Raw genomic sequence first — 24,356 nt, 5'->3', positions numbered from 1 at the left:
GAATATTTATTCCTGTGGCATCACCTGCCTGGTTCAGACAGAAGAAAAATGTCATTTTTTGATGCCACCTTCTAGAATCAGTGGTCTGTGAAGAGGAGTGGAATGAGGTGAGTATTCCACACTAAGGGGCTTGCAGGACAACAACAGGAATATTCAAAGCCAGAAGACAAAATCAGATGCTGTTTTTCTACTAAAGCAACAACTTGTCTTCAGAGGGAAGAGGGAAAACTTGCAGGGCCAAAAACAGGGGCAAAAATGAAATTACAGGGGGCTTAGAAGGAAGGGGAGACATAAACATGCTAATGAAACCATCAATGAGGTGCTGAATGACTGGGGGGTACCTGGAATATCCCTGTATCCCAGCCTGCCATGAAAACAATCCCATGCTGGTTTAAAACCTGGATGTGAGTTGTATTTAGTTCTTGTGACTCAGCGCAGAAACCTCTCCAGGGCACATATTTTGCTGCAAGAACTCTCAGCCACCTGGCACGGGGTGGCAGGAGCATTTAACTCCTTCCACAGGCCTTTGGGGCTGGCAGTGTTGGCCTTTCTAAACTGCATTCACTTTGCCAGGTGTGAGGATTTTGCCACTGGGTTGCACCGTGATAAAGGGCAGAGCCCAGGAGAGCAGGGGGAAATTTGGGAATGTGGAAGGGGGGATTTGTAAGGAGTTCACAGCTCCATCAGGCCCAGCTGCTGGGGAAAAGGATGAGTGAGTGCAGGTGGGGAGAGGGATGGAGAAGCAGCCTCTGAGGGATACAGCGATAGGAGGGAGCTCTCCAGGTGCCTCTCCTTTGGCCCTCAGGTCCCTGGGAAGCGAATGCAGGTTGTCTGCACAGAATAATTGAGTCCCAGAATGGTTTGGGCTGCGAGGGACTTTAATGATTATTCAGTCCCACCCCCTGCCATGGGCAGGGACACCTTCCACTAGCCCAGGTTGCTCCAAGCCCTGTCCAACCTGGCCTTGGACACTTGCAGGGATGGGGCAGCCACAGCTTCTCTGGGCAACCTGTGCCAGGGCCTCACCACCCTCATAGGTAAGAATTCCTTCCCAATATCCCATCTATCCCTGCCCTCTGGCAGTGGGAAGCCATTCCCTGTGTCCTGTCCCTCCAGCCCTTGTCCCCAGTCCCTCTCCAGCTCTCTTGGAGCCCCTTTAGGCCCTGGAAGGGGCTCTCAGGTCTCCCTGGAGCCTCTTCTCTCTCTCGGGTGTCACCAATGAGAGGGACATTTCAGAAGGCAGGATGTGGCTTGAGCCAGGGACAGATGTTAAACATTCAGTGTCTGTCATTGCTCTGCTCGTGGCTGAAGCCCTTTGCATCACCCCTGACTTCGTGGGTGATGACATCCCCAAAAAAAACTATTCAATATATCACCACCTTCAGTGCCAGCAACGATGCAGCTGCAGGAGATGCCAGGGGGAGGGAAATAAGAGGGACCAGAGCCCCGTAAAAACGCAAAAGCACCGTTTTGGCAGGGAACAGCTTCCCAAATCCCTGCTGCGGGGCCTGGACGGGGACGGGCAGGGGCAGAGCAGGGCCGGCGCATCCCCCCCCATCCCTGCGGACCCCCCTTCGGCGGCCGCGGGGCCGGCGCTCCCTCGCCATTGGCGGCGGGTCGGGAGAGCCGGGACGGATCCTCCCCTTCCTCTCCCTCCCGAGCTTTTTTTGAGAGGGTTTAACCAACTTTCCAGAAGTTTCTCCCCGGCCCCTTATATACCCCCTCCGCCGGCCCGGGAGGTGCACAGGGGAGCCGAGAGAAACCGCGTCCCGACCCCAAAGGTAAGCGGGGGGGACCGGGGGACCCCGGGCTGGCAGGCGGGGATTGCAGCAGGATGGGGGTATTTTTGGGGTCCTGCATCCTCCTGGTTGGCCCCATCGGGGAAAAAAATCGGGAGGAGAGGGGTATTGCATTGGAAAAGGGGGTGCATGGGAGAACGGGGTGCATGGGGGGTAGAGGTTGCACTGGGATGAAGGGGGGATAGTGGAGGGTACAGACTCCCCCGTGAGCTGGCTCGGGCTTTTTGAGAGATATAAAATATGTTATAAATTCCCCCCCCCCCCCCCCCCCCCATCACCTCCAGTTTGCCAGAGGTGCTTCCAGCGGAGCTGCACCCCTGGTTTCTGCAGCCGGGAGAAACTTTCAGGGCGTGGCAAAAGGGAAGAGGGGGATAAAGGGAAGCTTTAGTTGGGGTGGGATGGTGCTGGAGGAGCGTCCAGCTCCTGCTCAGCCTGGGAGCCTGCGGGACCCTGGGCACCGGCCCAGCCTGGGAAGGAGCGCTCTGCCTGCAGCCTCTGCGCAGGACGGACTAAGCCTGGCCTTGGCCAAGTGTCACATCCCTGCGGTGACACGGGAACGGCCTTTCTTTGTGTGCCTTTGTCCTGCTCGCGGGGCAAACGGGGCGGGTGCCTCTGGCCGTTCATCCCGGGCGATGGCACCTCCCAGTCCTGCGGGACGGGGGGTGCCCACGGCGGTCCCTGGAATGCCACGGGAGGTCTCTGCGATGCCACGCTGGCACTGGGCGTCCCCCCGGGGGTGGGCTGTGCGAGCAGGAGAGAGGATGTCGCTGGCTGTGCATTCCCCAGATTCCCTCGGTTTTCACCCTGGGTTGTGAATTCCCCAATAATCTCCAAGAATGGGCAAAATTTCTCTTGTCTTGGCACCGCGGGGCCGCGTCACTGGGCACAGCCCAGAGCTCGGAGCCAAATTTGTCGCTCGTCTCTGAAGTAACAAAGCTTTTTTTTAAGCTGAGGATGAGCCACTCTTTGCTCACAAGAGAACTACTCCGTGTATCTGTTTTCTTTCAGAATGAAAAAGGCAAACGTTGACCTCACTATGAAAGAGTTTCAAGGTATCTTTAGAAATCAAAGGGAAATAAAAAGCCGAAGGTTTTAGATGTGCCTGCGCTTTCAAAGCGTGTCAGGGGCAGTTTGGAGCTTGTTGCACGAGTCTTTGCTCTGTAGGTGGCTGGGATGGCTGTTCCCTGTAAGGGAGGGCTTGCTCCCAAGGGGATTTTAGGCTAGGAACCGCCTCCCTCTCCGAGGCCACGTAATTCCCACTCTGGCAGAGGGTCCCCGGTGCAGCTGCGCACTCTGTGCCCGGGGCTGTGCTGCGTGTTTCCTTCCATGTGGAATCCCAGCGGGCCCTTCGCTTCCTGCTCTGGAGCCTTTAACCCTGGAGCTGCTCCTCTGCAGCCCTTCCCTGCGTCCCCACACCAGGAGCTGGCCGGGAGCAGGGTGGGAGGAGAGGAACACCAAGAAAAGAAACTTCACCATAACCTTGGGCATGCCTGTCCTCACCCAAAAGCTGAAGGTGGTGGAATTTAAGCCCCAAGGAGCTGCCATCAGGAAGGTTTGCTGAAGCAGCAGGAGGGAGGGAAGGTATGGGGACACGTTATAGCTCTGCAGGCAGGTGGGATGAGCTCCAAAGAGCTTTCAGGCATTTAGGGCTGGGCAGGCTGCAGATTTAGCAAAGCTGGTGGCTCGGAGCCCTTGCTCATCCCCTACATTGGGATGAGATGCCTCTACTCAAGGCGTGAACTCTGGTGTGGAAAATGAGGGTCCACCACCTCCGTCTGCCCTGGGACCTCCCTGGCAGGGCTGTACAGGCAAAACTAAAACCACCAGAGCTGAGCAGGCAATGTTGGATCTTCTCTAAGGAACTCCTCTGACTTGGCCTGGTGGAAGCTCATGTGCTCCATCTAGTGCCAAGGAAGCTGAGGACTTGGGGACCAGCTGGTCCAAGAGAGGACAGTCCCTGTCGCTGGTTGCAATACCCCTGGATCAAGGGGCAGCTCTGCTGTGTGGCCCCTGAGCAGCAGAAACATCCTGCTTCCAGCTTTCCCTGACCAGGGCAGAGGTTTCCGTGGGCAGGAACACCTCCCACTGTCCCAGGTTGCTCCAGCTTGGCCTTGGACACTTCCAGGGATGGGGCAGCCACAGCTTCTCTGGGCAACCTGGGCCAGGGCCTCCCCACCCTCCCAGCCAGGAATTCCTTCCCAACATCCCATCTAAACCTGCCTTCTTCCAGTTTAAAGCCATTCCCCCTTGTCCTATTGGAATCACCTCAGAAATACCTGTTGCTTCCATTCCCTGGCCCCTCTTTCAGTCCTTTACAGTGCATGGATAGTAATACAGTCAAAGTCCTTGGTAAGGAAGCTCCCATTCCAAATGCACAGGCTCGGAATAGCTGGTCTCCCAAAGATTCATTGTTGCACAGAGGATATCCCACTGTGGACTTGGGATTGCTGCAGCCCAAGGGGAGCCTTGGTGCTGTGCCTGTCGCTGGACCCAGGGAGTGGGTTTCTCTGGGATCTCTGAGTGCTCCAGGCAGGGTTGGGATGGTGCTGACGGTGAGTTGTTCTTGCCAGGCAGGCGCTGGGAGCAGCTGGAGCCATGTGGATGGTGCTGGGGCTGGCCCTGTGCGGCCTGGCCGCGGCCGTGCCCTCGGAGGACAGGAAGCTGAGCGACAAGGCCACCACGCTGGCTGAGCGCAGCACCACGCTGGCCTTCAACCTCTACCACGCCATGGCCAAGGACAAGGACATGGAGAACATCCTGCTGTCCCCCGTGGTCGTGGCCTCCTCCCTGGGCCTCGTGTCCCTCGGGGGCAAGGCGGGCACGGCGTCGCAGGCCAAGGCGGTGCTGAGCGCGGACAAGCTGAACGACGAGTACGTGCACAGCGGGCTGTCCGAGCTCCTCAACGAGGTCAGCAACAGCACCGCCCGCAACGTCACCTGGAAGATCGGGAGCCGCCTCTACGGCCCCGCCTCCATCAACTTTGCCGATGACTTCGTGAAGAACAGCAAGAAGCACTACAACTACGAGCACTCCAAGATCAACTTCCGTGACAAGAGGAGCGCCCTGAAGTCCATCAACGAGTGGGCGGCACAGACCACGGATGGGAAACTGCCTGAGGTCACCAAGGACGTGGAGAAGACGGACGGGGCCCTCATTGTCAATGCCATGTTCTTCAAGCGTAAGTTCTGCCTTCGGGTCTTGGTACGAGTGGCCCAAAACCCACCCTGAGCCAACAAAGAACCATAGAAGAAGGGTTTGGGTTGGAAGGGGCCTTAAAGATCATCCAGCAGCCCAAAGGGAAGGTGGGCAAATCCTGGGTGTGCTGGAGGCTCTTTGTCAGAGCATGAAATTACCCCCATTCCCTTTTCTTACTGGATTTCTCTCTCTCCTGCAGCTCACTGGGATGAGAAGTTCCATCATAAGATGGTGGACAACCGTGGGTTCATGGTGACCCGTTCCTACACCGTGGGAGTGCCCATGATGCACCGCACAGGTGAGTGCAAACCTGCCCCACACCAAAACCCACCAGAGTTACACTCGTTGCTGCTCTGTTGCCCAGTTCTCCAACTGCTTCCAAGATTTTCTGGCCCCATGGGAATAAGTCAGAACAAAGCAGGATGTGTTTGTTCTGCAGATTCCATCTCCCTGTGAGCAGAGAATCTGTGTTTACTATTGGCTGTGGGGAATAAATCCTGGCTCATCGCGCCAGTGAGAGTCACAGCCAACTCTAAAAATGCTGGGCCAGTTCCCAAAATGGTCCAGACTCACTTCCCTTGCTGGTCAGGGAAAGTCCAGGGTGAACTCACAAGGTTTGTGTAGCTTCACCTCTGCTCCACATCTCACCATTTCCTCCTTCTGGTTTCCAGGTCTCTACAATTACTATGATGATGAGACAGAGAAGCTCCAGGTGGTGGAGATGCCCCTGGCTCACAAGCTCTCCAGCATGATCTTCATCATGCCAAACCATGTGGAGCCTCTGGAGAGGGTTGAGAAACTGCTGAACAAGGAGCAGCTGAAGACCTGGGCTGGCAAGATGAAGAAGAGATCAGTGGCCATCTCGCTGCCAAAAGTTGTCCTGGAAGTCAGCCATGACCTTCAGGTAAGGGGGGTCCTTAAGGAGAGCAGTTCTTTGGGATAGGGGGGAAGACAGCAGGACGGGTTGTCTGTGCCTGATCCTCCTCCCAGCAGCCGTGGCTGGGAAGGGTTTGTGCCGCATCACCTCCGGGAGGGTCGCTCAGCCCTCTTCTCCTCCTAGAAACACTTGGGTGGCCTGGGCCTGACAGAAGCCATTGACAAGACCAAGGCTGACCTGTCCAAGATCTCTGGCAAGAAGGACCTTTACCTGTCCAACGTGTTCCACGCGGCCGCCCTGGAGTGGGACACGGACGGGAACCCCTACGACGCCGACATCTACGGGCGCGAGGAGATGAGGAACCCCAAGCTGTTCTACGCCGACCACCCCTTCATCTTCATGATCAAGGACACTAAAACCAACTCCATCCTCTTCATCGGCCGGCTCGTGAGGCCCAAGGGTGACAAGATGCGGGATGAGTTGTAGCGGGTTGGTGGTTTTGGTGGGTTTTTTGTTTTCTCCAGAGCTTTGGTTTGTGTGTGTTTTTAGTGGGCGATTTCGAACAAGGGGCAACACTCTTTTGTATCCTTCTCGAACCATGGGTGCTATTCAGACCAGGGTGCGTTGTGATGAGGAACCAGCAGACACTTTACCTCACCCCCCCAAATCCTTGCTGCACAAACCCACCTCCGGAGAGGATCAGGGGAGTCTGGCACAAGAGGGTCACCGGCAGTGGAAGGGAACTGGCATCCTCAGGGAGATGTCCAGGTTGAAGCCCAGCTCCTCCCTGCACTAGTTATGCCTCCTGCTGCGACCACCTTCCCTCCCAAACACTTCTGTGTCCCCGCCACTTGCTTTTCTCCTGCTTGGATGCCCCGTGGCACCGCTCCAGAGCTGCTCTGGTCGCTTTGCTGTTGGTTCTTGCTTCTCTCCTCTCTCCTCAGTGGTTTGCAGCAGAGCACCGAGGGCCAGTTGTGCAGTCCAGCCCCTCCAGGGCCCTGGGAGCAGAGCAGGGCTGGGACAGCTGGAGAAGGGAGGTTTCATGGAGTTGTGCCCTTCTGTCCTGCCTAACCCAGGCTGGGGGAGTGCTGGATGCTGCACCCACAGCGGGTCATCCTTGGGTAGGACACCAAAGCCAGCTTGGATCAACACTTCCTGGAGAGGCCCAAGGGCAGGTTGGACTCCTAGAAAATAAACCTGAGGTCCCTTCAATACTCCACCTCTCTGGGGATCACCCCTGGCATTGAACACCCTGTACCAGGCCCAGAACTCCACATCTCTTGGTGCTCCTGCATCAGCAGGTAGGGCTGGGAAGAGTTCCCACTGTGAGGGTGATCCCAGTTTGGAGCAGGGCTGAGCCAAGGCCCTCCTGGCTGGCTTTTCCTTGTTTAAACACAAAGCTTGAGAGCTGCTCTTGCCTGACTTCCCAAGGCTCCTCTGCTGCAGCTCCGTGGTGTTTTAGCTCCGTTTGCTGGCCTGGGTGAGGGCAGGCTCAACCCCAAATGTATTTATATTATATTTATGGCTGATAATTAGCCTAAAGTGTCACAGCCTGAGCCAGCCTAGACTTGGAGGCTATTCCTGACTTCTTTTTAAGGGATATTGTAATATCCCACCGGCATTCCAGGTAAGCCTGGCCATGACCTCACACACCTCACGTGGCAAATAAGATTATTGGAAGGAGGGAACTCAGTGCATCCCGAGGGCAGTGCCAGTTCTTTGGAAGCACCACGGACCGACCACATGGCTTTGATTTTTATTTCCCTGCTCATTTCCTTGCTGTCTTAGAAGCCCAGTACTGCATATTCCCAGCTTTCCCCACTGTGGTGGGAGGCAGGAGGCAATCCCAGGGATGCATCCAATGCCCAGGAAGCCTGGACACTTCCCGGTGAGTCAGCACTGACCCCACACGCTGCAGAAGGTTCTGGAGGATGGGGAGGGGGGGTAAGAGGGGTGGGCAAGGCAGGAACACACCGTGGGATGTTGGGAATTATTTGCATCATGTGGATGCAGGTGTGTGAGGGCTTTTATTGTCTGGTCTTGTGCCACACAGTGACATAAATGTGTAATTTTGCAATAAAACTTTTTCAATGAATCTCTGGCAGTTTAAAATAAACTTGGGGAGGTTCCTTGCCATACCTGGACAAAAATTACCCTCAATGCACAGCAACAGGTGAATTCCCATGACAGGACAATCCTGAAGAAAGAACACTTCTAGCAGGTCACCTTTGCGCTGCACTGGGAATTTTTAAGCTCCTGGAACCCCAAGTATCCAACATCTTTGGATCCAACATCCACCCTGGAATAGCAATATTGAAAAGAAATTAAAAGTTTCCCTGAGCTCATCTGACCCCCAGCTCACCTTCCAAGCAACTTTAAATCCTCAGGGATTTCTGTCCTAGGGAAAACATCACCTTGACCATTATGGGATAATTTCCAGCAGATTGGGGTGTTTAAGAATTTAGAGACAACATGCAAAGCTGTGTCACTCTTTATTGCTTCAGCTCTCCCAGCTTTCACACATTTCCTGCTCCTCCAAAGTGACAAAGCTCATCTGTGACCTTTAATATTTCCAGATTTTTTTTCCAAATTCAGGTTTAAAAAAATCAATAATTAATGTTGGTATTACTTACTACTAAATATTTCAAGCTTTCCACTCAGAGGTGTGCAAAAAAACCTGAGATGAGACTCACTCAAACCCTGAGAAGGTACATCTTGTTTCTGCCACACAGCCCAGTTCCTGACACCAGCAGAATTCCAGTTCCTAAGTTCCTGTAGAGAAACCTCCTGAAAATGGAAATCTGGCTGTGAAAGCAACAAAGTTTGTGGTACAAGTTTTGTTAATGCAACAACCAGGCTCTGAATTCCTCAAAATCTAAACATATATCACCTCTTGTGATGGGTCCCTTCCCATTCCTGCCCCAGACTTCCACCAGATATTCCCATCTCAAATTACCTGACCCTAAAAGGAGCTGCATCTGTTCCTGGAAGGAATAGAGATGATCCTATAATGGGGAAGTCACATCCCAAACATCTTTCCAGTGACAGGGGCCATGGATACAGAGGTGATAAAAGCATTAAGTAGAATATAATAATAGTTCAACTGAAGCCAGAAAGGTACAAACTACAGCAATTCCCTTGGATATTCCTAAAAAAGCTCCCCCTTCTGGAAACCTTGGGTAAGGCACTGGAATGGAAGAGCCCCCAGTACAGTACTCCAGTTCATGGAATGTTTGTGAGTCATGACCCTCTAAACAAATCAAATGCTGCTCCAGCTCTGCCTAAAAATCAGCATTTTATCCCCACTTTGGATCAGGAGCTGCTGAAGTTCATCCCATAAGGAACAAGCTGGAAGAAATGCAACACAATTCCTTCCACACCAAAAGTGGGAGCAAGGTTTTCCTGGAGCGTATCTTGCACAAAAAGAAAAAGCACCTTCACAAACACTGTCTTTTGTGATTTTATTAAGAGATGTTTTCAGGACAGCCAAGCTTCTGGTTCCACATGGGACAAACCCTACAACAAAGAACAAAACAGAGTGAGCTGGTGCCAAACTTCTCCATAACTATTGTCCTACCTCAAACATGGAACAAACAAACAGGCTCCAAGTTTCCAAATTAAATGGAATTTCTCCCTTCCTGCACTTTGGCCAGTGATCCCACTTTTCCCACTGAGGCAGATCTTGCCAGTCAGATTCCTTAAACAGGATTTCAAACTGGGATTATTTCCTTACAAAACCAGCCTACACATTGTGCTTGATGGCTCCCAAGACTATCCCAAACTAGATCCCAGGGAAGGGGGGCTATTTGGGGGGTATAACACAACCAAGGCACCAAACCCTTCTCAAACATGTATGTCCCAAGTCACTCCAACTGAGACCCAAGATTCCCAAATCCATGCTGCACAACACGGAACAGGGCACTTGGACAGGGATACTCCCTTTCAGATTCATCATCTCCTCTTCCCTGAAGCTGCTCTGCCACATGCCTTAAACCACATCCTCTTCATCCAGGGCACTGCTCAAACCCAACCCAGCCTGTCTTCCCAGAATCCCAGCTGCCTGACAGCAGTTTCTGGTGGCAGGGCACCTTTCCCACATGGATTCTCCCTCCCCCAAGCCTGCAGGCACTTACCCTCAGGCAGTGGGCACAGGCTGAGGCATGGCTGGCTGCTCTGGTTTGCCCCCTTTCTGCTCTGAGATGGGGGTGGTGGGCAGGATCTCCTCTTTGGGTTCCACGATGCTGACGTGGTCTGGCAGAGGCTTTTTGGGGCCAATCTTTCCACTTGGGTCCCAAGGCAACATAATCTTTACTTTGATTCCCAGTACTCCTGCAGAGAGGGACAGGACAACACATTGACACGGAGGAGCACGAAGGTCACAAAGTATCTCCTGCCAACACTGTAACACAGCCATGCTATAGCTTAGAAATCTTATTATTGGGAATTTACATCAGCAGTACTATGAGGAATTTAAACACAGGCAAGATCCAAAGTTATCCAACCCCTTGCCTTTCAGCTTGGAACTGCAGCTGTACCCCCAGCTCAGCCTCACCCTGGTTCTAAACTCTGTGATCTTCCCGGGATAACTCAGGCTCGTTTTCCCAGGCAATTCCACCGGGTTTTTTCCATCCCTTCTCAGACAAATGCCTCTAAATCATCCAATGAGCAGGACACCCTGGCCAAGGCAGCCTCAGCACAGCCCCACAGAACGTGGCACTGACAGGGCTGCAGTGACACAGGGTCATCCCTTCTGACTCGTCATCGTATCATCACCGAAGGGAAGGTGGGAAACAGCCCTGGCTGAGCTCCATCCCTACACCAGGAATTCTGCAATTAAATACCCCAGAGCCAGTTAAGATGCACAAGTCATTTGTGTTTTACCATGGGGAAGAGCAAGAGGAGGCAGGTTTAGCTGGGAAGACTTGCCAGGGCACAGCTACGGGGGAGAACTGGCTGGCATTCGCCCTTTTTGCAGCATCCACTTTCTCTCTGCCCATCCCGAAGAACCAGGAAAGCCAGGATGCAAACTGCCAACAGCTCTTAATCCCAGTCTTATAAGTGTTTAATTTATAAGTTGATTTCTTACCTACCTCAGAGGCCCCAGGGCTCAAGTGAGAGTATCTGGAAAATCTACGGCCACATTCTCAGCTGGAAACATTCAAACCCCACCACCAGAGAAGTGGATGCCCTGGGATGACCACCCGAAATTCCACTGGCTGCTGGAGGCCCCTTCATTGCCCATTCCCAAAAGCAGTTTGGGAAGGAAGCCCATGGAGCTGGCTGTGGCACTCACCCTGCCGGAGGAGGACGTGACGCACGGCTGTGTCCACGTAGTAGTTCACGGGGTCTCCACTGTGGATCATCAGGCCATCCACAAACTTCATGGACTTGGCCCTCTGCCCTCGGAGCTTCCCAGACACCACCACCTCACAGCCCTTGGCCCCACTCTCCATGATGAAGCGCAGGACTCCGTAGCAGGCTCTGCAGGGACAGGGAACAGCCACGCCGTGAGCCCACTGCCCAGATCCACAGGGATCTGGGACCACAATTCCAAGCACTGCCCATCCCGCTTCAACTTCTGCTTGTAAAAAGCCTTCTGAAGGCACAGCTCTGCAGCCAAAGCTCTGTCAGTGCTGGGCAAAGCAGCAAAAATCTCCACGCCATTTTAGTACTGTGAAGCCCAGCTTGAGTAAACTGTTGTGACTTTGTAAGACTGTGGGGACAGTGACACAGAAACGGCTCCATAGCTGAGGGTGGACAATCCACCCCGTCCCTTCTCAGACAAATGCCTCCAGATCATCCACTGGTGACAGGAGGCTCCTGCTGAAGGCCCTCATGCAGCATCACAGAACGTGACCCCACAGAGGTACCTCAGGCAGAGCCACCTGCATCTGACTCGTCATCGGCTCATCACCGAAGGGAGCTGAGAGCAGGGCCACTGTCACCTGAGCCCCCGCCTCGCTCCTCCACAAAGGGATACATGCAAGCTTTAAGGCAGGCAGACAACCTGCAATCTCATCTACTCCAAGCCTGCAATTTTTATGCTAGAAAGAGGTAATTGCTACGAGAAGTAAGCGTGTAAGCTGCTGCACTCACCGTCGCACGGCCAGACCTCCCAGGAGCTTGTAGCGCAGGGACTCGGCCTGGGCGATGGCACACAGGCCTCTGGTGGCCACCTTCTCTGCATAGAGCTGCGGGGACAGAGAGCTCAGGGCAGGCTGCGCTTGAGGCACCGCATCACAGAACCACAGCATGGCTTGGCTTGGCTTGGGAGGCACCTTAAAGACCCTTTCACTCCACCCCCTGCCACGGGCAGGGACACCTTCCACTAGCCCAGGTTGCTCCAAGCCCTGTCCAACCTGGTCTGGGACACTTCTACATTAACACGGGAGCTTCATTCTACTCCCTGCCCCATCCTCCACCCCAGGGCAGTCAGTCCTGCCACATTTCCAGACAGAAGCTTCACCCTGGGACACTCCACTCCTGGAATCCCTTGCTGTCTGTCTCCTACTCCTGGCAGGGCTGAGACACTCCATGGGAAGCCAGAGGACTATTCCAACATCCATGGTGCAGCGTTAAAGAGCTGCTGCTCCAAACAGCCCCAAAACAGAAGGGATCACTGGGTTTCCTTTGTTTAGCACATCACCCAAGGAAGTCTGCTTAAAGATTAAAACCAAACCCCTTTGATTCTGAAAAGCTGGGAGAGAGAGTTGTATCAAATCCAAAATCTCAAAGAGACCAAGGGCTGACAGTCCAGAAGCAGCAGACATTCCAACTTGTTATTCCCAACGTGATGTGTGGGGAATAACAAATTCTCTATGTTTAAGCATTTGCTGAAGACAATCAGCAACCTCCCCTGTATAATGTGATCCAGCAACACTGGCCAAGCAGGAATACATGTGAGCACCCTCCCAGAATACACATTCCCCCTCCCTCCCTCTCTAATTTGTTTTAGAGCAGCAGATTTTATGGAATGAAATCACAGCATAGTTTGGGTTGCACAGGACCTTTAAAGGACAACTAGTCCAACCCCTCTAAAATAAGCAGGGAATCATCTCAAACATTAAAAGAAATTACTTTCTATTTTTCAAAGATCCTTCTGCAGAATTTCTTTGTAAGGACAGAAGCATTATAATTTGATAAGGGTAACAGCAATGAAGAAATACACTACGGGTTTAGCCTTCTCACCTCAATATTGGGACAACACTCTCTACAAAATATTTACAGGTGCATTTACAAAGTTTTATCTGCATCCTCCTTGTTGGGAAAGCAGAGAAAAGCAGCTGAAGTGACAACATTAAAAATGCCCCAAGTTTTCTGAGTTAAACATCATCCTGTCCTTACAAATCCAACTGTAGGACCCCCTTCCTGCTGCTCCAACCCAGACAGCTTTACCTCAACGCTTCCCTCGGGGAATCCAAACCTCTTCTGCACCACCGCTGTCAGCTCCCGGATCCGGCGCCCCTTCTCCCCCAGGACATTCTGAGTCCTGGGAAAAAGAAACGGCACAACTGAGAGAAGTGTCCCCAGGTGAGCCTGGAACCAGCCCAAAGAATTCCAGAGCATCTCAGTTCAGTGAGCAAGCTACACTGCTGGGTCACTAAACATCAATTCAGGATCTTTTTCCTGTAGCAACGTTTCCTACTTCAAGTTTCAGCCCCTGTGAGGCAGCAGCAGCTCAGTTACCTGGTGGCAAGGATGATAATCTCAGTCCTGGTGGGAGTGACCCGGACTTCCACGCCGGAGTATCCATCCTCAGCTAGTTCCCTCGTCAGGAACTCATTGAGCTCGGCTTTGAAGATCCCATCAGCGACAAACTGAGACACAAACGGACAAAGTCAAGCTCTCTACACCCCCAAGACCATCCTGCTGCCTGGCAGTCTCTCCCCCCCACGGAGAGAACTTATTCTTGAAGTTCCCAGGGATAATGCACTCCTAGTAGGTGGCTGGTATAGGTCAGAGGCGTCCCTGCCCATGGCAGGGGTGGAATGGGATGATCTTTAAGGTCCCTCCCAAACCAAACCATCCTGGGATTCCTGGAGAACAGCACAGGATCCTCTGACAGGCAGGGTGGGTATAACCCCGGGGTGAACTATCAGTGATCTGTTATATTCCATTCGCTGCTGATTCTCGTGGCCGTTTACATCGGGCTAAATTAGAGCCCATTTAGCCCTGGCTCAGGGCACCCACCGGAGCCTGGCAGGGCGGGAGCACCAACCCCCTCCACAGCCATCCTCCACGTTGGGACCGCAGCTCGCTGCTGCCCCGTGGCAGTGCTTTAATTCGTCCATAGATTAAGGAATTAGCGGGGCTACATCCCTTTCCCAGCCCCACAGGACCCTCCTGACAGTCCAAAGCTCGCTCCCTCCCTCCCCAGGACAGGCCCCCCCGACCCACAGAACCACCACCCCCAAACCCTCCCCACTGAAAAGGGGAAAACAAGCAGGTCCGTGGTGTCCCGGCCCCATCCCGGGCCGTGTGGAAGCGCCCCCTCACACCCCGCCGCCATGTTCCCGCCGGGGCCGCCGCGGCGCATCCGCCGCCATCCCCGCGCATCCGCCGCCATCCCACCGAACCCGCCGCCGTGCCCCCGCCCCGCCAGCCCCGCGAGCCTCCCCCGGCGCTGCGGCAGCGCCCGCGAAGGGTCGGGGCGGGCGCGGCGGCCGCACTCACCTTGCGCTTCTTGGAGATCTGCACCGCCATCTTGAGCCGGGCCCGGCCGAAAGGGGGGACCGCTCCCACCCCCTGGGCTATATCCGCCCTCTGCCGCACACCATTGGCCGGCCGCGGTCACGTGGGGAAGAGCGGAGGACGATGGGAATTGTAGTTTTTGCCGCGCCGCCATGTTGGGGAGGTGCGCCCGCCTTGCCAGGTTCGGCTGGGCGCGCTAAACCGGGGTTAAACGGGGTCTAAACCCGGTGTGAACGGACACGAGAGTCAGCAGTGAATAGAATATGATATGATATGATATATGATATATGATATGATATGATATTATATGATGATATGATATGATATAATATATAATACAAATATAATATAATTAATATAATATAATATAATATAATATAATATAATATAATATAATAAATATAATATATAATCACACATCACATAACATCACATAACATCATATAACATCATATAACATCATATATTATCACCCGGGTTTATACCCATTCTGCCCGATCGTTGCTGTCAGAGCATGCTGTGCTGTTACCCAGGAATCACAGGATGCTTTGGGTTGGGAGGGACATTAAAGCTCATCCAGTCCCACCTCTGCCATGGGCAGGGACACCTTCCACTAGCCCAGGTTGCTCCAACCTACCCTTGGACACTTCCAGGGATGGGGCAGCCACGGCTTCTCTGGGCAAGCTGTGCCAGGGCCTCCCTGCCCTTACAGCCAAGAATTCCTACCCAATATCCCATCTAAACTCATCTTCTTTTAGTTTAAAGTCATTCACCCTTCTCCTGTCCCAACAGATTTTTTTAATTGGTTTAGGGGTTTTGGGGGATTACATAAGTAATAATAATGATTGGAGTTGATACATGGTAGGAAGTAGGGATTTAAACTGCATTTTATCACGGATGTTACAGTTCACAGTTGGACTTGATCCTAACAGTCTTTTCCAACATGAATGATTCCATGAAAATGCCCAAAACACCAGTGGGTAAATGCATTTGGGAAGAGGCAGCAAAGGAAGCCCTGCTCTTACAAAGCTCCCAGGAGGGAGCCAGAAATATAAGGCGATAAGCTATGGAATAAGGGCCAAAATATGTTGAAATGAGCTGCTTGGCTTTCTGGAAGGCTCCTCTTGGAAAGATGTGTACCCAGGCAAACAGAATCCCAGAATCACTGAGGCTGGAAAAGCCCTCCCAGCCCATGGATCCACCCTGTACCCGATGCCCACTTTGTCCCCCAGCCCAGAGCACTGAGTGCCACGGCCAGGCCTTCCTTGGGCACCTCCAGGGATGGGAACTCCACCACCTCCATGGGCAGCCCCTTCCAGTGTTTAGCAACACCTTCCATGAAGAAATTCCTCCTCATGTCCCACCTGAGCCTCCCCTGGCCCAGCTGGAGGCTATGACCATGCAGGGAATACCAGTATGACCAGTATGACCAGTACAACACACACACCCCCAGCACGGCCCGTGGGGAGCAGTGGGGGCATCAGCCAGAGGATCCCGCTCTTCTCTTTTCCAGGGAAAAGCTTGGTTTGCCACTAGATGTCAGTGGAGACGGCTTCCAGAGCGGGAAAAGCTTCGTGTTTCTCCTGTCTCTCTCTCTCCTCCCTCTTCCCCAGGGATTCATTTGTCCAGGATTTGAAGGATGGCAGAGCAGCCCACTTTGCAAAGACAGGGAGGCCCTGTGTCCCCTCACCAAACACCTTCCTCTCACTTCCAATGCGTCCAAACATCCTGCTTGTCCCCCAACCAGCTCCCTCTGCTCTCCCTGTCCTGCCCAAGCGTGGCTGTCCCACACAGAACCTCTCCCACCCTCTCCAGGGAGAAGGGACACCACAGGACCCCCGTCCCTCATCCTTGCTCCAGCTGTGCCTGCTGTCTTCTGCTCCCACTCTCTTCCCTCTCTCCTGGGCTGCCAGAACACACTGACACACTCCCTCTGTCTCCCTGCTCCCCAAGGCATTATCTATGGAGTCCATGTCTCAACAGACACTTCCTGTTGGCCAAAATTAGGAACTACACCTCCATCCATCTCTTCCCAGTCTTCAGGGACTAAGGCTGCGGCCAAGCTGAAACCAGGTGGACCATGGGTGGATTTGAGGGGCAGTGATGTCCCAGGACTCAGCCTGGGCATTCCATGAGCTCCTGGCACTCTCCTCCACCCACACCCCTGGACACAGTGACACAAAGCCAGCTCGTGTCCAGGTGGCAGAGGAGGAGCTGGTCCCTTCCTAGTGCTGTGGGAACCACCATCAACACCTGATCCAGGCCTGTGTCTGCCACAGATTGGCCTGGGTGTGACACCCTCATCTCTGTCCCCTCCCTGCTCCCAGATCCGACCCCTCAGAGGGACACACGGAGCTTCACCCTCTGGAAGGGCTGTTGGGCTGCAGGAGCTGTGGCAGAGCTGCAGATGCCCAGGATTTACAGCAGGAAAAGGGCTTATGGGAAGATCCTAAAGTCAACGGGCCAGAGATGTCCCTCAACCATCCCTAATCCCTGGGGATGGAGCAGAGCACCAACAAACAACATTTCTCCACTGGACACAGTGTGTGAGTGCACATGTGGCCTTCTCCCAGCACATTCCCAAGATGAACAGGAGAAATCTGAGGAGAGCTTTCTTTTTCCCCCTTCCAGCATGCTGCACTATCCTATTTTCCCTGGCAGCAAAGAGGCTTAGAGGAGCTTCCCTCTCTCCACCCTCACCCCTGCCCCTTCCTCCCCCCTCTCTGGCCCATCCTGCTGTTTCTGGAGCCCGGCTGTCAACCAGCTCCCAGAAAGGATCCAACACAAACACAGACATATTTTGGAGGGGGTTATTTAAAGTCCTGCTCATTTTTCTGCTCCAGCCTGTGAGCACCAAGGAGAGGGCAGCAAATTGTGGCAGGGAAAGAAGATGGGGCCAGGCAGGAATATGGCACTCAAAAGCCCACAAAGGTGTCCAGTGATCCACCTGGGGATCCCACTGTCCCAGCACTGTGCCACGTTGAGGGGACATCTGACTCCTCACCCCAGGAGAACACCAGAATAACAGATTTGGGAGAAATGTCCAGCAGCTGGGGATGTCTCTGTGCAGGGATTTGAGCCCAAGATCCTATTAACCAGGCTCTCAAATAATTTTCAAGGAAAGACCCTCCCAGCGTGCACAAACCCCCCTCTGCTGCTCTCCAAGTGGGGACCACACCACTTGCAGAGCAAACAGCGTCATCTCTTTTATTTTTTAGGCTGAGTTTACCCAGGAGGGGCTCAACCAATGTATTTCTGGATCACGGGAAGACAGGGAAAGGCACAACATGAGGGACGAGCCCGGCCCTGTCGTGTGTCGCCTTGTCCATGCCCTAGTAAGGACAAACTATGTGTTGTGTCAGCATTTGAGGGCCAGTATGGAGGAGCAGGGCCAGGCTCAGGCCCCTGGGACAAAGCAGGGCCTTGGTGATCTTCAGCACCAGGGGAATGTCCCCTCTCCCCCCAGACAAGGCCCAGTCAAGCCAGAGGGATCCAAGCCCTGGCCTTCCCAGCCGGGAACGTTTCGGTCCCTTCCACAAATAGCAAGGTGAGATTCCTCCCTCCTACATCCATCCCCTGCCCCAGGCAGCCAGGGAGGCTCCCAGGGACATGCAGGGATGCTCCCAGGTGCTGTTTGCAGCCAAACGGGGATAAATTCTGGGCTGGTTGGAGGTGTCCCTGCTCGTGGCAGGGGGCGTGGATTAGATGACCCCCAAAGGTCTCTTCCAAGCCAAACCATTCCGTGACTCTGTGATTTCATCCCTGCTCCACCTCTGCCGGAATCGAGGCTGGCAACGTTCCAGAAAAGCTGTGATGTGCCTGCACCCCTCTCCTTGGAGAGCTCAAATCTTCTCCAGCTGCTCCCAGTGGCTTCCCAGCCCCATGTGCAGGCCTGGATGTGCAGCAGGCCTGGAAACATCCCCGGCAGGCAGGAGTGACACTCAGGTGTCCGGGACAGGGCAGGGGAAGGGCTGGGCCACCCTCAGGAACTGCAGCCCCGCTGTCCCACATCTTCCCAGGGTTGTGTGGAACCAGCCTGGGAGGGCAGAGGCTGCCTGGCCACAGGGACAGGAGCTCCCTTTGTCTCTTTGCCCAGGAAGATGGAAGAAGCCTCTGGGGTCCCAAGAGCATCGCCCCTGACAGGCCTCATAGCTCCCTCATTCTCTGGGAGAACCCTGGGATGAACTGGGGTAGTCAGGAATGTGCCAGTGATCCCAGCTCTGCTGCACAACCTCACTCCACTGCCGAGGACTTGGGATTTGCCTCCATAGGCTGCCATAAGGATGCAGCCACCTGCTCCAGCTCTAGTCACGACCCTCTGCCTGGAGGGCACAGAATGGGCACCCCTGACATCCCACCTGCCCCCAGCTGGCATTAAAACTTCCGCTGCATCCCCCACTCTGGCATCTCGGATCTCCCCTTGGAGTTCACAGCCACAGCCAGGCACAAAAGCAGGGATGTACAGGAGGGATGTTCCCCTGGGCATGGCCCTTGGCAGCAGCAGGGAACCCACTGTGCCCCCAGGGAGGGCCCCTTGCAGGTGCCAGGGGGTTAGTGACAGGTTTCCTCGCTGTGGGGGATGCCAGCTTGGAGCAGGTCTGGGAATCGGGAGCTGTCCTGCCTCCCCCCAGCTCCATTCACAGCCCAGACAGCGACATGCTTTATGGCCCTGAAGGCCATTGCACAGGCTCAATTAAGCCTGAATCCCAGGGTTTTCTCCCCAGGAACCTGGCTCCTGTTCAGAGCAGGCAGGAGGGGCTGGCAGCCCTTCACACTGATGGGGCCAGAGCAGCCAGCGGCTTTCCCAGCTGGATTTTGGGATGCCCAGTGCTTTCTGTGGGGATGGGGAGCAACTGTCCTGCTCGGGGAAGTCTCCAACTGCCTTTGCTGCTGCTGCTTTCACAGGGAAAAATAAGGGAGGTTCTGCAGGCACCAAGGACTGGCTGGATCTGCACAGGAAGGATTAGGGAACGGCCTTGGGGGTATCAAAAATGCCCCTGGACAAATGGGTACAGGGGGAAGCACAGGGTCTCCCCATTCCCACTGTGCCCAGCAGGGGAGCTTTTCTCCTGGGATCTGTGTGGAGCAGGAGATGGAGCTGGCGCTAAAGGAAAGGTTGGCTGCTCCAAAGGATCTGTCTGGATATAAATCTAAGGCCTGATGCTGAGAGATGGTCTCTAACAGGGCTTGGGACCAGCTGATCCCCACAGGATGGGCTCCCACAATCCCCTGGGGTTGGGGCAGAGGCTCCTGGACCTGTGGGCTGAGGACCAGTTTGGGGCTCACCAGATCCCAGTCACCTGCAGGCCTGAGGAATGGCAAAGAGGAGCTATGGGAGACCCACGTGGTCTCTGCAAGGAGAGAACTGCCTCCAGCACCAAGAAATCCAGTGGTCACCACTGCAGGAATAACCAAACCACATAAAGGAGGAATAAAAATGCATCATTCCCCTGAAGAAGAGTAATCTGAGCACAAACAATCCAAAATGCTTGTTTCCATCAGTTCTGCTCAGCCAGGATGAGATCTGGGGGACAGGACAGGGCACAAGACCCAACCTTGTACCTGCAGGATGCTGATGTCGCCACATGGCCTCTGAGGGCTCCCAAAACTGGGTCACCACCATGCTCAGAGGGACGGGCTGCCTGTCCCACATGCCCAAGAGCTGAACCCTCACCCAAAGCTCCTGCTGGCACACCAGGAAACAAGACCAAGGTCAATCCTCCAAGTTAAGTCCATGTTCCACCACCTTTCTGTGCAGGGGCCAGTGGCCCAGAGAAGAAAACCACCCAAATCCCCTTCCCTACAAGCAGCAATTCCATCAGAGGCACCGCAGAGCTAATGAGTTTTCCCAGGGAGTAGCTGTGGAAAATGAAACCCGGGGCAGAGATGGACAAGAAGAGGTAGTTTGCATTAAATGAACAGTAGGTAGTCCAAGCAGAGGAGTGATGGATTGCAAGCCCCAGCTGTAATGCATTTGTAAAGTCTGACTCAGGCAGGATTTTTACAGCAAGACCCCCAATATTACAGTTTATTGCTGCAGTTGGAGCAGCTGCTGTTGTACAAACCCCCCTCGCTGAGTTACTCACCACTCTCTGGCAGCTCTGGAAAACTTCCTGAGAAATCGTGGAGGCCAAGCCCTGTCCAGTGAGTTCCTTCCCACGTGGAGCAGCCCGAGGAAGTGGTGGGAGATGGAGTGGGAACGTGGCCTGGAGGAGCAGGAGTCAGGGCCACATTTACAGGCCCTTTGTAAACATTTCACACTCAGGAGGATTTACTGTTTCTTGGCTTGGCAAGAACACGGGGGACTAAGTCCTGCAAACCTTCCAGCAGCAGGGGAAGGTGCCTTTCCAGGCACAGATGGCTTTCAGCTGCCCCAATCCCACCTCCTTCCCAGGAGCAGGATTGAAACTGGGGCAGCAACAGCTCTGTGCTAAGGAGGAATAGCTGTGCTCCAGTGAAAAGTGTGTGTGAATCTCCAGGAGGAGAATTCCTCCCTGGGAGAACATGGTTAAAGCTTGAAAATCAACATCCCTGGGCAAAGTAGAAGCTCTGCACTGGATATTCTCTGGATTTAATCCAGGGATTGCAGCACTCACTGAAGCCCCAGCCAAACTCCATTGTAATCCCAGTTACCTCCATTCCATCTGATAAATTGTTGGCAGCGGTTCAGTGGCTGCTCAACGAACGGGTCCATCACTCCAACACTTCCCTTTGGGCATCTGCCCAGTAAACAAGATTTTGCTTCGCTGCCTGGATTCACTTAAAGGCCTTTAAGCACATTAGTAAATAATTTATACTTCCTTTAAAAACAGGAAATGAAATAAGGGCGCTGGCTGTGCCATTTAGCTGGGAATTGTTGGGCTCGTTATTATTTAATGAACCGAGTGGCTGCTCACAGAGGTCGTTCCAGCAGCTCACACCCTGTCCCCGTGGCTCTGGGAGAGGGATGGAAATTGAAACCTTAATGGGCATTTCCAGGAGAGCACTTTGCCCTGATGGTGTCACCTGAAACTCAGCAGCTTAAGCAAGTGATTCTTAATCAGCTTTTAAGGAAAAAAACCAGAGGGCAGGAGGAGGCTGCTCTGGCCCCCACACCACATTTTGTGATGATTTATGGGTGCACTGGGATAAAGCTGGGGGCAAAAGCCACTCCCTGCTCTTCCACATACTCCCTGGAATGGCAGTTCATGGTGGAACTGCTCCCATGGCACAGGAGGATGGGACAGGACAAGGGGGAATGGCTTCCCACTGCCAGAGGGAAGAGATAAATGGGATATTAGGAAGGAATTCCTGGCTGGGAGGGTGGGGAGGCCCTGGCACAGGTTGCCCAGAGAAGCTGTGGCTTCCCCATCCCTGCAGAAGAGCTTTTCCTCCACCCATCAAACGTTCCTGAGGGATCCAGAGGCCCAGACATCGCAGTGGGATCTCTAGGTGTCGGACACATCTATGGTGGGCACACAGGGCTCTGCCCTGCCTCAGAGTTGTTCTCCACACCTCCCTGGGCATGTGGCCATCCCTACAATGGAACTGTCACCTGTTTCCCTGTGGAAAGGGGACAGGGAGGGAAGGGCACAGCCAGAGCTGCAGTGGCTCAGTGGAGGAGAGGACTTCGGAGCCTTGTCTTGTTCCCCACACCACATGCACCTGGGAACAACCAGCTCATCCCGTGCTATTCCCCAACAGGAGTCATGCTCCCGTTATTCCCAACCCCCAGCAGCCACACGGTGTCACACAGCCCCCTGTCTCTGCTGTTCTCCACCCAAAGCCGTGAAGGGATCAGGAAGAGGAAGGGAAGCAGTGCAGGGTTATAAACACCCCTTTCAGATTCCTTCCCCCAGCCGTGCTTCTGGGAAACGCCAGCTCTGACAGGAAAATCCAGGACACCCTCTGGCATCCCATGCTGGCTGGGATGTCACGAGCATGGTCACGAGCCCTGCCCAGAGCTGGGCCCAGCGTGTGGCACCAGCGGGCATGGCCCTGGCAGGCGGCCCCGGGGTGTCTGTGCCAACCGCTCCCGCTGTTCCCTGAATCCCACTGCTCCCACCGGCATCGGGAGCACGAACAGCAGATTTGGAGTGCTTTAACCTGCCTCTTTGTCTCCCTCTTTTTAGGGCAGAGCAGCTGGCACAGCTCTGCAGAGCTGCTTCTCCGAGGAGTGCAGGATCCAGAAGGTTCCTCCACCCTCCTTGGTGGCAGTGACGGAATCCCGGATCACACCGTGCTGGTGCTGTAGGTGTTCCAGTCATCCCCTCCCTCACCTGCTGCAGCCTCCCTGGGGAGCCCAGCTCAGCCAGCAGCTCCTCTAGCAGCTCCTCCAGCACCTCCCAGGGCAGGGCTGTGCATCAAGACCATGTTGCTCTCACACCTGGAACATCCTTATTTTCACGCTCCCGTGGCACGGTGACAAAGCTCTGGATAAAACCACAGCCGGGGTGTAACGAGGCCATCAAACACCACACACTGAGGCTGGTGACACCAAACACCACACACTGAGGCTGGTGACACCAAACACCACACACTGAGGCTGGTGACACCAAACACCACGCACTGAGGCTGGTGACACTAAGTTGGCCACACTCAAACAATTTAACCACCAGTTTGGTCCCCATAAACATGGATCCCCCATGCTCAGCACTGTCCCCGTCACTGGGGCAGCACGCAGCCACCTGCCAGAGGATAGGAGATCTGTCATGCTGCAGAGTGATGGAGATTGTTGGGTTTCTGTGGGATTCGGAGGATGGAGGATTTTCCCTCCTCAGGGGGATGAGAGAGGAGCAGTGCCATCCCAGCCTGGCTGCGACAGGGCAGATGAAAGCAGGACCGATGGTGGAAGATTCCAGGTGGGGAGGGAGAACGCACAAGGCTGGAAAGGGACAGAAAATCAGCAGCACTTGCCATATTTCTGAGATGCTGCACTTCTCCTGGAGCTGTGGGTGATACCTCCAGAACAGCTGAAGAGCACTGGAGGCAAGAACTGGTGAGGGATCTGCTGAGCTGCAACGCTGGGCTCAGCTCTCAATGCCCAAACCTTCGATCCCAGAGCTGAGCTCCCAAAATTTCAGCTGGGCCACCTCCCTGTTTGGGCAAAGGGAAGCAAACCCACTTTGCTGTTGGTCCCTGAGCAGCCTGGGATAACCAGCTCCCTGCTTTCTCCTGCTCCCAGCACTTCTCCACCCCCGAGACACAGCGGGAGCACAGCAGGGATAAACTGGCTGCTGGTCCCAGCACAAGGTTATTTTCTAGCACATTAAGCAGACTCTTCAGCTTGCAAGAGACCCATGAAGAGCGAGAAGACGCCTGACTAGACTGCAAAAGCAGAGCTGCAAACTTAACACCTTTTTTTTTTGTCCCTTATCTTTTAAAAATAGCTTCAGAGAGGGGGGGGAGCCCGGGGCAGCCTGAGCAGTGCGAGTGGTGTTTGCAGTTTCAGCAGAAATATCCCATGGCCACCATCCATAAAGCTCTGCTTTTCACCTCAAATGAAACCTTCAAGCTGCTTCTGCTTTGCAGAGGCTAACAAAGAAATGAAAAGTCTTTACCAAGCCTGTTTTTTCTGTGGCGATAACACCCCTCGCATCCCAGAATTATCTCCATCTACGTCTGGCCAGGACTTCAAATCAATAAATTGTCTCCTCACCCTCGGATTAGCTCAGTCAGGTGCTTTCCAAAGCAGCAGCAGCTCCCTGCTGTGCACTGAGCAGCTCTGCCAGCTGAATTAACACGAGATCCCTCGTTATCCCACAGGAATCCCACTCCAGCATCCCTGGTAATAATTTGCACTGACCTCAACAATA

General features: G+C 54.1%; 2 protein-coding genes, 1 long non-coding RNA gene and 2 other non-coding genes across 5 annotated transcripts; 2 read left to right on the top strand and 3 right to left on the bottom strand.

Annotated features, from left to right (window-relative positions):
- The first annotated feature begins 1,671 nt into the window (after positions 1-1,671).
- SERPINH1 (serpin family H member 1) lies at positions 1,672-7,966 on the top strand. Its single transcript, XM_064643955.1, has 5 exons — positions 1,672-1,781; positions 4,370-4,977; positions 5,194-5,292; positions 5,666-5,898; positions 6,055-7,966. The coding sequence occupies exons 2-5, from the start codon at positions 4,395-4,397 to the stop codon at positions 6,355-6,357; spliced, it is 1,218 nt and encodes a 405-aa protein (XP_064500025.1). The 5' UTR covers positions 1,672-1,781; positions 4,370-4,394; the 3' UTR covers positions 6,358-7,966.
- Positions 7,967-9,318: 1,352 nt separating this feature from the next.
- RPS3 (ribosomal protein S3) lies at positions 9,319-14,664 on the bottom strand. Its single transcript, XM_064643956.1, has 7 exons — positions 14,545-14,664; positions 13,558-13,688; positions 13,267-13,360; positions 11,968-12,062; positions 11,165-11,352; positions 10,005-10,200; positions 9,319-9,387 (listed from the first exon to the last, which is right to left on the bottom strand). Exons 1-6 carry the CDS (start codon positions 14,572-14,574, stop codon positions 10,007-10,009), a joined length of 732 nt encoding a protein of 243 aa, XP_064500026.1. The 5' UTR covers positions 14,575-14,664; the 3' UTR covers positions 9,319-9,387; positions 10,005-10,006.
- Positions 10,502-10,649, bottom strand: LOC135410541 (small nucleolar RNA SNORD15). The gene has a single exon (XR_010428730.1). It is a non-coding gene; the product is annotated as a small nucleolar RNA SNORD15 (small nucleolar RNA).
- LOC135410542 (small nucleolar RNA SNORD15) lies at positions 11,644-11,790 on the bottom strand. The gene has a single exon (XR_010428731.1). It is a non-coding gene; the product is annotated as a small nucleolar RNA SNORD15 (small nucleolar RNA).
- Positions 14,665-17,035: 2,371 nt separating the features above from the next.
- LOC135409001 (uncharacterized) lies at positions 17,036-17,867 on the top strand. The gene is made up of 2 exons (XR_010427970.1): positions 17,036-17,108; positions 17,781-17,867. It is a non-coding gene; the product is annotated as an uncharacterized LOC135409001 (long non-coding RNA).
- Positions 17,868-24,356: the final 6,489 nt, after the last annotated feature.

Source organism: Pseudopipra pipra, chromosome 2, assembly GCF_036250125.1.
Source record: "Pseudopipra pipra isolate bDixPip1 chromosome 2, bDixPip1.hap1, whole genome shotgun sequence".
NCBI classification, from domain to species: domain Eukaryota; kingdom Metazoa; phylum Chordata; class Aves; order Passeriformes; family Pipridae; genus Pseudopipra; species Pseudopipra pipra.
The sequence above is the reverse complement of the archived record's forward strand: the minus strand, read 5'-3'. Positions and strand labels throughout refer to the sequence as shown.